The sequence below is a fragment of the Solanum tuberosum genome, unplaced genomic scaffold (assembly GCF_000226075.1).
Source record: "Solanum tuberosum cultivar DM 1-3 516 R44 unplaced genomic scaffold, SolTub_3.0 scf00750, whole genome shotgun sequence".
Lineage (NCBI taxonomy): Eukaryota > Viridiplantae > Streptophyta > Magnoliopsida > Solanales > Solanaceae > Solanum > Solanum tuberosum.
Genome location: NW_006239666.1, coordinates 33,333 through 47,883, shown reverse-complemented (window position 1 = coordinate 47,883; position 14,551 = coordinate 33,333). Strand labels below are relative to the sequence as shown.

Sequence of the window (14,551 nt, the reverse complement as noted above, 5' to 3'; positions counted from 1 at the left end):
AATCTCTAGACTCTTTATCTGCTTCTTTTTTTCTTTTTTCTTTTTTTTGATAAAAGTCTAATTTAATTATAGAGCTTTTCATGGCTTGTCATCAGCTTACGAGTATAAATCAAGAAATTAATTTTCATTTGGACCTTTGAATATTGATTTTCTCTTTTCTTTATTCAAATATGATAAATAAAAGTGAATGAAAAGATTATTAATTATATAAATCAATTTATTTTGAAAAGTATTTTCAAAAAATAAATTACAGTCCAGTACTGCCTTTGATGAAAAATTATTTATGTTTAATTTTAAAATGACCAATCAATTTAAAAAACAATTATAAGCAGCAATAATCTTTGATCGAAATTTCTAAAAAAACATTTAAAAATGTACTTTTTCAAAAAAATAAAAAATCGGCTTCTCGAAAATAAGTTTTGCCTCCTCAAAGCTTCGTTTTTTTTTTCCTCCAGGAAGCTTTTCCACCAAAGTAAAAGAGGGTAATTTTTTCCAGTGTTTGGCCAAAAACATCCTCAAACTATATCCCAAACTTAAATTACATCCTTAAAATATCTTTTTGGCAAAAAAACATCCTTTTAAGTATTTGAAAGTTAACAATATTCATCCTTCTGTAAGATACCGTCAAAGCTAAGGGATCCTACAAAAATATGACCAGTTCACGTGACTACCAATAAAAGTTTTCTTGCGTAATTTCATTACCAAAGTTCCTGAAAAATATATTAGAAATCATAGACACCATTGCTTATTGAAACAAAAAATGTTTGGAAGGTGTGAGGATACACGATATGCTCTTTTTCTCATTTAGTAATGGAAAGAAGCTGGAGCTTAATTATCTTTACCTTTTTCAAAGTTATATAGTATTTAGATCAATAAATTTTTGGACAATCTGATATTAAAGTGATCATTGATATGTCTCGCATTTGAGTGTCATTCTACATTATTAGAAGTGGAAGTCTCCGACAAATGCCTATTATAGCATATTCAATTGAGAAGAAACATATTTCAACTAATAATATTTTTAATATCAAATTACATGAAAAATAAATGAAAAAAAAGTCAAATTAAAAGATTTTGCATAATGCTAAACTCAATTACCAAAAAAGTTCATGATAGTATTTTTGGCGTATCTAAGAATAATAATAATGAAGGGATCAGTTGATTTTTGTGGGATCTATTAGTTTTTTGATAAATTCAAGTAGAAGGATGAAAATTGTTCACGTTTAAATAGTTGAAAGATGTTTTCTACTAAGATGTAGCTTAAGTTTGGGGTATAGTTTAAGGATGATTTTGGCCAAAAACTCTAATTTTTTCTCTTTTATCTCTTAGGTCTCAGATTCGAGCCCCTTTGTTACGGCAAAATTCGAATCCTTTCCTCTTGAATATAGTTTTAAACCATATGAGTTTAAATTAGTCGGATTTTAATAAGTAGGTATTCCACTGCGTACAGATGGAAACCAAAAATAGTCTATAACTCTCTACCTCTACATAATAATAATAAGTCTGTGTACATTATATTCTCATGGAGCTCCACTTATGATATTTCACATTGGATATGTTGTTGTTGTACACTTCAATTTCTCAAAAATGGTGGCAAAAGGTGTAGGGTTGATGCGCAATGTGGGACTTGGCGGTGTGAATCCAAATTTAGTCGGCCTCGGCTACAGGACAGCGGTGGGAAACCAAAAAAAAACACAAGGTAGAAGTTTCCCTCCCTTACTGGATATCAATTTTGTTGAATTTTCTCCTTTTTCGTACATTTAGCCCTTTCTTCTCTCTTTCAATCTTTAATTTCTCACTGCATTAATGATAAAGTTGAAGTCTTTACTATGTATTATGTGTTGTGAGCTTTCAATGACTCACTCTAACCTAACTCCTTCATGTTGGACCCATTCATAATAATAAGATGATAAGAATGTATTCCGTATGAAGGAAAATAAGTGGTTTGTTACTTTTTTTGTGTGTGGTACGTAAGCAAGAAATATTATTCTACAAACATCTGTATATAATCTAGATAAATAAGCGAGGTGGGGATGGGATGCAGATGAGGTGTGTTGAAGGTTTTGGAGTATACAATCAACGTAGAATGCTACTGCTAGAACTTGTTTTCCTGTTTTGTGATGGAATGCTTCATCCCTCACAAAAAAAAATGGATGACAAGCAAAGGCCCACCCAATGTTAGTTCTCTTTCACATACATTACTACTGCTAGCTGTAGATGAAGTTTCGAAAATTTATTAATGATCCCTCCTTCTCAACTACTTGCATTCACTTTCTGTGTATTTAGCAATGCTGAATGAATCCACTTTCTATTCTTCTTTTGTAAAGTACCACTTTTTCTTTCACTAAGGCTTTAACAATATTCTTCAACAATGTCTCATGCTTCTTCTTCCAAAATTTGCAAGTATGATATTTTTTTGAGTTTTAGAGGTGAAGATACGCGTAGAACCTTTGTGAGTCATCTCTATAAGGCTCTGGAACAAAGAGGAATCCACACTTTTAAAGACGATGAGTGGTTGGAAGCAGGAAAATCAATTTCTGCTGAACTTTTAAAAGCCATAGAAGATGCCAGATTCGCTGTCGTGATATTTTCAAAAAGCTATGCATCCTCAAGATGGTGCTTAGAGGAGCTTGCACATATCATAAAGTGTAAAAAGGAATTGGAGCAGATTGTGATTCCAGTCTTCTATGATGTGAGCCCATCAGATGTACGCCATCAAAATCCCCCATTCGCTGATTCATTTTCCCAACACAAAGATGATATGGAGAAGGTTCAAAGATGGAGGGATGCATTTGTGGAGGCAGGGAAAATATCAGGCTATCATTTACTAAATTTCAAGTAAGCTTTCTTCTTCTTCTTTTTTCCGGTTTCTCTTTATTTTGCTAGTTTACCCAAAAGGGAACAAATATCCTAGGAAAACAGAGACGTATATGATTGTTTGATGATGTAATTAGATTTTGAAATGTTATAATTCATAATAGTCTTTGCTTTTCTATTTATTTACTCTGAGATTATTTTCCACTGTAATGTAGAGATGAGGCAGAGTGCATCAAGAAACTAGTTGATGACATATTTCCTAAGTCACTTCAAATTCTTTCACCTTTCCCGGAAAGCTTAGTGGGTATGAAATCTCAGGTTGAGAAAGTAACCTCATTATTAGATATGGAATCAAATGATGTTCGCTCTATTGGTATTTGGGGTATGGGCGGCATCGGCAAAACAGAACTTGCACGTGTTCTATATGAAAGATACCGTCATCAATTTGAAGCCGATTGTTTTCTTGGTGGCGTTGGAACACTTCATCAGAAAAATGGACTAGCATGGCTGGCACAAGTCGTCATTCACAAGCTCTTGGGTGAAAAGATGAGTCTAACTAGTGAACATGAAGGGGTGATTATTTTAAAGAATAGGCTTCGCTGGAAGAAAGTTTTGTTCATTCTCGATGATGTAAACCACCGAGAACAGTTGGACTTTTTAGTTGGAGGGCCAGAGTGGTTTGGAATGGGTAGCAAAATTATTTTAACATCAAGAGACAAGCACCTGTTAATCAGTCACGTTGGGGATAACGTGTATGAAGTCCAACTATTATCTGAGGATGAAGCACTTGAATTGTTCAGTAAGCATGCTTTTAAAGAAAAATCACCAAAAGAAGATTTTATGGAACTTTCAAAACAAGTGGTGAAGCATGCTGGTGGACTCCCTTTAGCGCTTAAAGTTTTGGGTTCTTTATTTTACAGACGAGACAAAAAGCACTGGAAACCCATAATTGATCGGCTGAAGAGAATCCCTCACAAGGATATTCTAGGAAAGCTTAGGCTTAGTTTTGATGGTCTGGACAAAGATGAGAAGGAATTATTTCTAGATATTGCATTTCTTGATATTGCATGCATGACTAGATATAAATTTCATCTTTGTGTGGAACAAGTACGGAGAGACGCGAGTCGTGGTTTTCTAATAGATTACCTTATCGAAAAATCTCTGTTATCCATTGACTTGAAAAATAGTATCGTGATGCATAATATGATAAGAGAAATGGGTGAAAATGTCATACGGGAAGAGTACGCCAACAACAGAATATGGCTTCCTGAGGAGGTTTGTGACCTTTTTAAAGGAAAGTTGGTAAGCAATATTTAACGTAATTAATAATTTTGTAAGCTCGTAGTTCTATTAATCTTTTTTGTTTCATTTTTATTTGTTAGCCATTAAATATATGTTTCATTATTTACAGATAACAGAAAAGGTGGAAAGCCTATGTATCCCACATGATTGCTATTTTAAAGATGATCTTGTTGATTATAGCAATATTTTCAAGAGGATGCAAAGCTTAAAAATACTCATAGTTGGTAATGGAACTTTTAGCTCAAATTGCGCTATCACGTATCTTCCTTCCAGCCTGCGGTTTATTGATTGGTGGTGGTATCCTTCAATTTCATTGCCAGAGAGCTTTGAACCATTACAGCTTGTTGTGCTTTGTTTATGTGAAAGTAGGCTTGTTGAACTTTGGCCAAAATCAAAGGTAACACTCTCTTACGAATATTAGACAGTAATACATGTATTAGCTTGGTTAAAGACCCAATTACCCCTCAAAAGCATTTTTACATCTTTTACACCATAATTGTGGAGGATATTTTTGTAAATAAATATTTTTATACAATGCATACTATTTTTAATACACCAAACTAAACAATGCATGAGAAATAATCTATACATAACTAATGCAAGCATAACTAATACAACCATTACTAATACACTCTATTGAGCGTTATTTTTATACACTCTACCAAACGACCCCTAGGTGATTTCTTTCCATCTGTTCTAGCTTTGGTTGATAGAAGTACCTGGGACTCCCTCTTTTCCACATTTTCTACAGCCTTCAATGATCATAACAACCTTCTCTTCTCTTTATCTTTTTCCCCATAAAATATTTCTATTAGGAGTACTACTTTAGTTAACTAGTTTTTCGTTTTTTTTAACTGAATACAGAAATTGAGCAATTTGAAGCATTTGAATCTAAGCAAAAGCCTTGGGTTGACAAAACCCCCTAATTTTGGTGATATGCCAATCTTGGAGAGACTAGATTTAGAGGGGTGTGTGAATTTGGAAGAGGTCCATCCCTCTCTTGGACATTGCAGAATGCTTACTTATTTGAGTTTGTATGGTTGTCGCAAACTTAAGAAGCTTCCAAAATTTGTCTGCATGGATTCTCTTGAGACTCTCAATCTCAGTGAATGCACAAGGTTAGAAGAATTTCCAGAAATCTGTGGAGATATGCTGCGCTTATCAAGACTCTATCTAGGATCCCCCTGGATAAGAAGCTTACCCCCATCTCTCAGCGGCCTTAGAGTGCTGCAATTGGGTGATTGTGAAATTCTTGAATGTATTCCAGACACTATTCGAAATCTTAGTGATTTCACTATTTCAGGTTGCAATAAACTTGCAACACTGCCAAACAGCCTCTTCGAATCACAGCTATTGAAATCTCTTAAAATATACCGATGTTCTGGATTGGTAAAGCTCCCCGTATCTCTTGGAGTTCAAAAGAATCTCCGTTGGTTAGAGATAGATAGATGTGAGAACTTAAAGAAGCTTCCAAGTTCTATTCACATGGAATGCCCTCTACTGCTCAAGATATCTAATTCCCCAAAATTAGATACATTTCCAGAAATCAAAGGAGATATGCATTACTTGAAAAGACTGACTCTGAAGTCTAGTGGGATAAGAGAAGTGCCTTTATCCATTAGGAATCTGAGCGGTCTCACTGAGCTAAATCTGGAAGGTTGTGAAGATCTTGTAAGTCTACCAGACAGCCTCTGTAATTTGATGAATCTTCAACAACTTTTCCTCAGAGGGTGCAAAAAGTTAGAGAAGCTTCCAGAAAACATGGGCGATTTGCAAGAGTTATATATGCTTGATGTGAGCGAAACTGCAATATACCAACCACCTCCCTCCATCACCAAGCTTGGGAAACTGATAATTTTAGGCTTGAGTGGACTTTTTGAGGATTTAGGATCTCTGCACTCTTTGGAAAGCTTGAGTTTAAGTGGAAGCAATATTTCTTGTTTACCAAAAAGCCTTAAAGGACTCTTACACCTTCAGAGTCTGAACATACACTTCTGTCAGAATCTTAATGAACTGCCATCAGGAGAGCTACCCCCAAATTTAATGCTTCTATTTGCAGATTATCATTTAGCCTTGAAGAGCATAAGAGATCTTGTAATTGATTCTCTTAAGCTGTATAGGCTCGTAATATCCGACTGTGGAGCCGTCTCAAGTGAACAAGTTAATGTGTTCCTACAGCATTTTCTCAGGACATGCATCCAGGTTTTAATTATCTCATATATGAATGTTGAATATTCTCGTCAAATTGATTTCTAGTAGTAGTAATAAAAATTTCTATTCTATTGCATGCAGTGTGACTTCCATCAACGGGATTATTTTGTCATTTCTTTTCCTGATCAAGTCAGAATTCGAGAGTTGTTTGATTATGATCGGTTTTTAAATAAAAAAGAGATCTCAATTGATCTGAACCCATCTTGGTATACGGATAAATTCATGGGTTTTTGGTTATGTTACGGTCCTACTGAACTGGACACAACATTAAAAGCTACATTGATCAGCAAATCTGACCCTGAAAGAAAATATTCCTTGGAGTATAACATCATCCATCAAGATTTTAGGTTGAAGGATCCTTCCATTTGGTTCTTGTACATACCATTTGAAACATTGTGGAATTGTTCTGGCAATAAAGAAGGGAAGAATCCAAATGATTATTACATGTTGGAGTTTTCTCACATGTTCTGGCCTGAGAAATGCTGCTGGGGAATTCGGCTGGTGTATGAAGAGGAAGCAATGAGTGATAGTGGTCATAGAAAAAAGAAAAGAAGAAGCAATGAGTGAGGCAAAGGTCTGTTTATATGTAAAAGGTTATTTGGATTTGGAGAGACATTTTTAATTTGAAAATTAATCATATATCATATATATTATTCAAAGTAGGAAGCTCCCAACTTCAAAGTTGAATTACCATGTTGTACCTACACTAAATTAATACATTATAAATCTAATTAATTAATTATTAAATAAGTACATATTATCTTTTTTTCCTTTTCATAATATTACTTCTTTTATTTTTCATATCTAAATTAAAGGTCCTTAATAGTCTATTTAAGAAATATTGCGGTTTCATCACCTTTGAGTATCCGGTTGGAATTTGTACAGTTGCATGGACAGACAAAAAGACTCATATTTGTATACATTTTTCCCCATCATAATTTCTTGGGAATATCAAGTACCACATTATCAAAGCGTTGCAACATTATCAAAGTACTATTCATTATGACTACATTTACCTTGTGATTTTATTTTATTTTCTCTCATTTATATGTTATAATTAACTAATTCAAAAGACATGATTTTTCTATTAAATATTTTATATTATAAATCAGTTATAAGTCTTTTCACATCCTTATATATCTATCTATATTATATTATATTACCTTATAAAAGAATGAACTGCTAATTTGAATGTTAAATTATTATAATATTCCTAACTTAGGTTGTGACTTTTCTGATAGGTTGTGACTTTTTTCAAAGGGTTGTGATTTTCCCAAAGAGTCATTACTTTTCCAAAAAGTTGTGACTTTTCCAAAGAATTGTGACTTTTTCAATAAGTTGTGACTTTTTCAATAAGTTGGGACTTTTCCAAAGGATTATGACTTCTCAGAAAGGTCATGACTTTTCTGATAAGACACAAAAAACATTTGTTCATACTACCCTTTGTTGACTATATATAGAGGGGTTTCCTCTCATTTTCCAATCACAATTTTTTTTAAATATTCTACTCTTCTTGTTCTTGCATTTTAAAGCATTCTGTGTGATTTATTGTCGTTGAGTGAGTTCGAAGTTTAGCGGAATATGAGGTACCACAATTCTGATGAAGTAAATTATTTTATCCTAAGAAGGTATATTCCTTAACCTCAAGTGCTTGTAGTCTAAATTCATTTGTTTTTGTTAACAATTTCTCATGTGATGTAGATATATGCTTTTGAATATCTTTTTCACAAATTATTAAACTTCTAAAGAGTTAGAGAATTTTCAAGATTTAATTTTTTTGATGCTCAAGACAAAAGAGTGACTTTATTTATCAATGCTACTTATGAGATTTAGATTGTCAGAAATTTTGCTTCAAAATAGTTATTACTATATAAACATTGCCCTTTTGTTTTACTGATTTACTATATCTTAATATTTAAGTATTTTCAATGAAGAAAAGTTTATATGATTTGTAATAACGTCAGTTGAAGTTTGTATTACTCTAATTTTTATTGCAGTCTAAATTCATTTGTTTTTGTTAACAATTTCTCTTGTGATATAGATATATGCTTCTGAATATCTTTTTCCAAAATTATTAAACTTCTCAAGAGTTAAAAAATTGTCACAATTTGTTTTTTTGATACCCAAGACAAAATAATTACTTTATTTATCAATGTTACTTATGTGATTTAGATTGTCAAGAAGTTTGCTTCAAAATAGTTATTACAATATAAACATTGCCCTTTTGTATTACTGATTACTATTTCTTAATATTTCAGTATTTTCGACGAAGAAAAGTTCGTATGACTTCTAATAACACCAGTTGAAGTTTGTATTAGTTTGATTTTTATTATTTATTTAATAGCTAATTTTAATGAGGATAAATATTTTCATTAATGCGCGTGCGCACACACACACACACATATATATATATGGGTAGGTATTTATATATGTCACGAATGTACTATCAAGTAAACAAGATCTTCTAACTTCAAAATATATTATTTTAAAAATTTTCAAATTCTTTTAAAAAAAAAAAACTCAAAACAAATGTGAAAAGATGTGAATATATCTGAACCATTTAATATTTATCATTAAGAAAATAAATTATATTCAGTAATATGGAATAAACATTTTCATTTTGTCCCTACTCGAAATTAAAATGTAATAACTGTAAAAAATAATAGTATTATTAATTAAAAGCCCTATTTATTTATGTAAGTATAAAATTTATTAGAAATTCATCTGCTGCACATTAGTCTTTAGTTATAACATTATAAATTTTCAAGTTATTACTAATTATTGTAAATGTTATTCACACTCTTTTACATTCTTAAGTTATAATATTATGAATTCACATAGTTATTACATTAATTACTTCTATCTACCATCTTTCCTTATATTAACTTTTGACCAATAATTTTTCATATTATTATACCGCCCCTATATACGTGATAATAGGGTGTTGTTATTTTTCCTTGGACGAATCATGCTTGGTTGAATAAATTGAAAATTATTTATAAATACATGAACTATATCTTTGTTGGGTGTAAGATAAACAAGTGATTATATATATGATTTCATAGATACAATATTCTTTAATTTTAATTTTTAGTTTTTCGGTAAAAAAAGAAAACCTTTCTCAATTAACTATGGACCGTCAGATAACTATCTTTGATTTCTGTACACAGTCAATCGAGAAGTCAAATATGAGAGCCAACAAAAAGAACGTCATTTATTTTGTTATAACTTATAAAATAAAATATGTTATACAAAAATAGTTCTAAAAAATAAAATGTAGTTGTTCTTCCCATGTTCATATGACATCTAAATAGATTAAGTGGAATACACGTGCAAAGCACATCTAGTTAGATGGTAATAAAAATACACAACAAATATCATCTATAAGGTAATATTAGTGAGATGCGACTAATTACATGATTGAACCTCATCAAATTGAAATAAATATATACATTGTTGCATTTAACTAATAAAAATTTTCATTGACCATCTTTATAGGTTCGTGTGAATAAGAGATATATATGACGATCTACATTGAATATTCACAAAAGAATCTGCACTATTATTTTGTGCAAAGCTTATTATTCAAATCTTCACTTAAATTTCAGAATTGATAATCACGTGCAATGCACATGTCGAAAAACTAGTATATATATATTAGTAAATAATAATCTAATTAATTAAATATTAGTAAATAAATTTCTAAAGTATTATATAGTCAATTACTATTAATTTAAAAGTTGAAAAGTTGAAAAGTTTAAAAAGATAATTATATTTAATAATATTTTATTTAATTAATTAATCATACTCATCAAAAGTTGGAAATAAAAATATGTTTTTCATTAACTTTTAAAATTAAATTAATAAACTTCTAAACATTATACAATGAATCTGATTGTAGAAAGTTGTTCCATATTCCCACATTTATTGAAAGTTTCAGTTTCTTAGTTCTTACCTCAATTAAAATGTTTAATTCCTCTCATCATCCATGGAAGTAATATCATGACATTTTCATATTCTTTATAGGATTCTATAAATTTGGACAGAAATTTATATTATTCAATCACATAGTCAAATGATCTATCAAACTCAAAGTAAAAATCATCTTATTAGTTCTATATTTATAGCTTCTACAAGCTTTTCATCACCCATTTCCTACTTTTGGGTTCAGTTACAAAAAAATATTGAGCTTTGGGTTTAAGAGTTATATTGCTTCATCGTGGGAATGTTGGAGACAAAACACATTATGGTCCTTCTTTCGATTTTGATAATGCCTTTATTTGAGTATAAGGAACAGGCCGAAAACAATTACATAATTTATGTATTAATTGTTTTTCGATTTATATGATGAAACTTCTTTCAAGGTAGGTTGTATCATTATTTGTGTCTTTTTTTTTTATTAATGTTCCTTAGCTATCTTGCTCAAAGGATTCTTCTTTTTGTGTGTATATATATTTGCACTTTATTTACTGGTTTTTGTATTTTATGATAAGTTTTTTGGGTTGCAAGTATTTTCGTCTTTTAATAGATTTTTGGTGATGATATCTTGTATAAAGTGAACAGAAAATATTAGTCAACTTCACTTTTGTATTTCATCATCTTATAATTCTTATAAATTTATGTAAAATCAATTTATTGGTCATTTTTTCCCTCATTAGCATGGTATATATATATATTCTGTATGTCTTTATTAATTTTGTTAGATATGTTTGCGTCCATTTCTTAAATTTAGAGCAAGAGTTCATCACTATAACACATACTATATGCTATATTATCTTAAATTTAGAGCAAGAGTTTATATGAGGTACCATGAGTGAACTCATAATCATGACAATCCAATAGAGTAAATGAAATATGTTCAAATGAGTTGCCATGAGTAATAACTAGAAACCATGACAATACTATAAAGAAGTTATCCAACAAAATAGTCAGGGAGAATATAGTGTGAAATTCTATCAATTTTTCATGACTTTCATGGCACAATTGTCTCTCGCTTTACCATCTTTGCCGCTCAACTAAGGGTTTTTAGTCCGAAACCTTTTCACTACGTTAAAAAGCTACTTCTGAAATGTTGTCAAAATAAGAAACAACTTTTAAATACCTGCGCGAAAATAGCTTTTTTGTACAAGTTATATCCGATCCAACCTTAAAAATTGTTGCATGTCCTGTTTGAGTTAAATTGTGAATCAAAGATGGATCAAGAAACTTTGTTTGTTGGAGAAAATATAATAAACAGATCTACTGTGAAGCATGCAAAAGGACTTATACGCTATATACTTGTTTTGGTAATTCATCTTTACTAAATATTTGTACTTATGTTAAATGAACCTTGACCCGGACATTATGGTTATGAACATTGAAAAATCATAAAGAACTTTCAAGTCCGAGGGACTCCCTTCACGGCATAGGCCCATAAATATTTTTAATTTTCCAATATTTTAAAAAATAAAATCTTATAAAAAGTTGCGATATTAAAGAGGTTTTATTTTCATTATGAAATTAAAAGAAAAGAAATATATATTTGGATTTTAAGACAATTATGTATCTCAAAAGTTCTTTTCCGGATTGGCTACCGCCTTTAATGATCATAACAACCTTATCTTCTCTTTATTTTTTTTCCTACAAAATATTTCTATTAGGAGTACTACTTAAGCTCACTGTTTTTTTTTTTTTGGTAAACAGAAATTGAGCAACTTGAAGCATTTGGATCTCATGGACAGCTGTGAGTTAAGAAAAACCCCTAATTTTGGTGATATGCCAAACTTGGAGACACTAAATTTACACGGGTGTGTGAATTTGGAAGAGGTCCATCCCTCTTTTGGACATTGCAGACTGCTTACTTATTTGAGTTTGGAAGGTTGTCGCAAACTTAAGAAGCTTCCAAAATTTGTCTGCGTGGAATCTCTTGAGACTCTCAATCTCCTTGAATGCACAAACTTACAAGAATTTCCAGAAATCTGTGGAGATATGCCGCGCTTATCAATACTCTATGTAAAATCCCCGTGGATAAGAAGCTTACCTACATCTTTCAGCAGCCTTAGAAATTTGCAATTGACTGAGTGTGAAGTTCTTGAAAGTATTCCGGACGCCATTCAAAATCTTAGAAGTACCTTCATCCATTGGGCATCTAAGAGGCCTCGAATATCTCTATCTGTCAGGTTGTGAAGAACTTCTAAGTCTACCAGACAGCCTCTGCAATTTGATGAAACTTCGATGCCTTTACCTCGACGGGTGCAAAAAGCTAGAGAAGCTTCCAGAAAACATTGGTGATTTGCAAGATTTACATGTATTTGATGCGAGCGAAACTGCAATCTCCCAACCACCTCCCTCCATCACTAAGCTTGGCAAACTGTGGAAGTTACGATTCTCACATGAACAACAATTTCAACATTCCTCAAGTATTATCTTGAATTAAGTATCAGGTTTATCCTCCTTGACATCACTTGATCCTAATAATCACAACACATTGAGTGGACTTCCTGAGGATTTAGGATCTTTGCACTCTTTGGAAAATTTGAATGTAAGTGGAAGCAATATTTCTTGTTTACCAAAAAGCTTCAAAGGACTCTTACACCTTCAGCTTCTGAACGTACAATTCTGTCAGAATCTTAATGAACTGCCAGTAGAGCTACCCCCAAATTTAAGGGAGCTATTTGCTGATTATCATCTAGCCTTGAAGAGCAGCAAAAATCTCGTAATTTGCTGTCTTAAGCTGTGTAGGCTCGCAATAGCCGACTATGGAACTGTCTCTAGTGAACAAGTTAATGTGTTCCTACAGCATTTTCTCAGGACATGCATCCAGGTTTTTATCTATCCCACACATATATAATGTTGAATATATATTCTCGTCGAATTGATTTCTAGTAGTAATAATAATTTGTATTGCATGCAGTGTGACTTCCACCAAAGGGCTTGCTTTATCATTTCTTTTCCCGCAATCAGAATTCCAGAGTTGTTCGATTATGATCGGTTTATAAATCAAAATGAGATCTCAATTGAGCTGAACCCATCTTGGTATACTGATAAATTCATGGGTTTTTGGATAAGTTACGGTCCTACTAGACTGGACGCAAGATTAGAAGCTACATTAGTCTGCAAGTCTGACCCTGAAAGAAAATATTCCTTGGAGTATAACTACATCCCTGAATATTCGAGGTTCGAGTATCCTTTCATTTGTTGTGCCTACATACTATTTGAAACATTGTGGCATGCTTCTGACAATGTTTAAAGAACTTGGTAAGACACAATAAAGTTTAAGAACATTTTCACAACTAGAAAATTAAAACTTGTAGAGAAACTAGAATTAGAAACAGATTAGAAAAATATACAAAATATTTTATTTTTCTTAAAGAAGAATTGTTGTCAATCTGTGTTTAAAGAATCTTACTGATTCCAACAAATTTTGCAGAAACACGAAATTACCAAAGTTTAATGAACCAGTGAAGAACAGAAGAACATAAATTAATTCACAAATCTATCTAAAATATGTAACACATACCAGAATCTGGGAAAACAGAAAGAAGATCAAGCCCACTGAATGCACAGTGTCCCCTTAAGGAAATAATTCCTCTCTAGTATTCGACGTTTGATTTGGAATATGTCCTCCCAGGATAGAATGATCTCAATCACCAGTGTATTGATACCCAAAACGCTGGTGTCAGCGAGCCACTCAACGGTAGTAAAGTACACTTAGAATACTAGATTTAGTAGTAGAAGAAGAAGTTCAGAAATTCGTTCTTAAAATAAGAGGAAATCCCTCAATTTATAGAAAACAAAGGGTAGTGTGAAAAGGTTCTTATTGTGCCTAACCAGAAAGGTCACAAACCTTTGGAAAAGTCACAATCTTTCAGAAAGGTCACCACCTTTCATAAACGTCACAACTTTTCATAACAGTCGCAACTTTTCATAAAAGTCACAACTCTTCATAAAAGTCGCAACTCTTCATTTTCCATTCACACCTTTTAAAAACCCAACAATCCCCCGCATGAATGGGGAATGACTCCAAGACAAAGAAACGGACAAGTATGTGTACTTTACAAGCAAGAATTAATTGCATCTGGATAAGTAGGTTTCCCCTTGGACTTTCCGTAGTGAACATATGTCGGATATACTCGGTCAATCAGTAGATGCTATCTTTGAACCGTCAAGCTTTGGTGTATACCTAGACAACCATATGTCACACAATTAACCCTTTACCGTTTATGGTTCTTACGATTGTGTT

At 32.1% G+C, this 14,551-nt stretch overlaps 2 protein-coding genes across 2 annotated transcripts; both read left to right on the top strand.

Annotated features, from left to right (window-relative positions):
* The first annotated feature begins 2,237 nt into the window (after nt 1–2,237).
* Nucleotides 2,238–7,017, top strand: LOC102593347 (TMV resistance protein N-like). Its single transcript, XM_006367249.2, has 5 exons — nt 2,238–2,838; nt 3,033–4,119; nt 4,229–4,516; nt 4,984–6,321; nt 6,412–7,017. Exons 1-5 carry the CDS (start codon nt 2,372–2,374, stop codon nt 6,895–6,897), a joined length of 3,666 nt encoding a protein of 1,221 aa, XP_006367311.2. The 5' UTR covers nt 2,238–2,371; the 3' UTR covers nt 6,898–7,017.
* A 4,505-nt stretch (nt 7,018–11,522) lies between these two features.
* Nucleotides 11,523–13,558, top strand: LOC102597540 (TMV resistance protein N-like). Its single transcript, XM_015305360.1, has 5 exons — nt 11,523–11,615; nt 12,013–12,406; nt 12,489–12,674; nt 12,753–13,132; nt 13,223–13,558. The coding sequence occupies exons 1-5, from the start codon at nt 11,523–11,525 to the stop codon at nt 13,556–13,558; spliced, it is 1,389 nt and encodes a 462-aa protein (XP_015160846.1).
* Nucleotides 13,559–14,551: the final 993 nt, after the last annotated feature.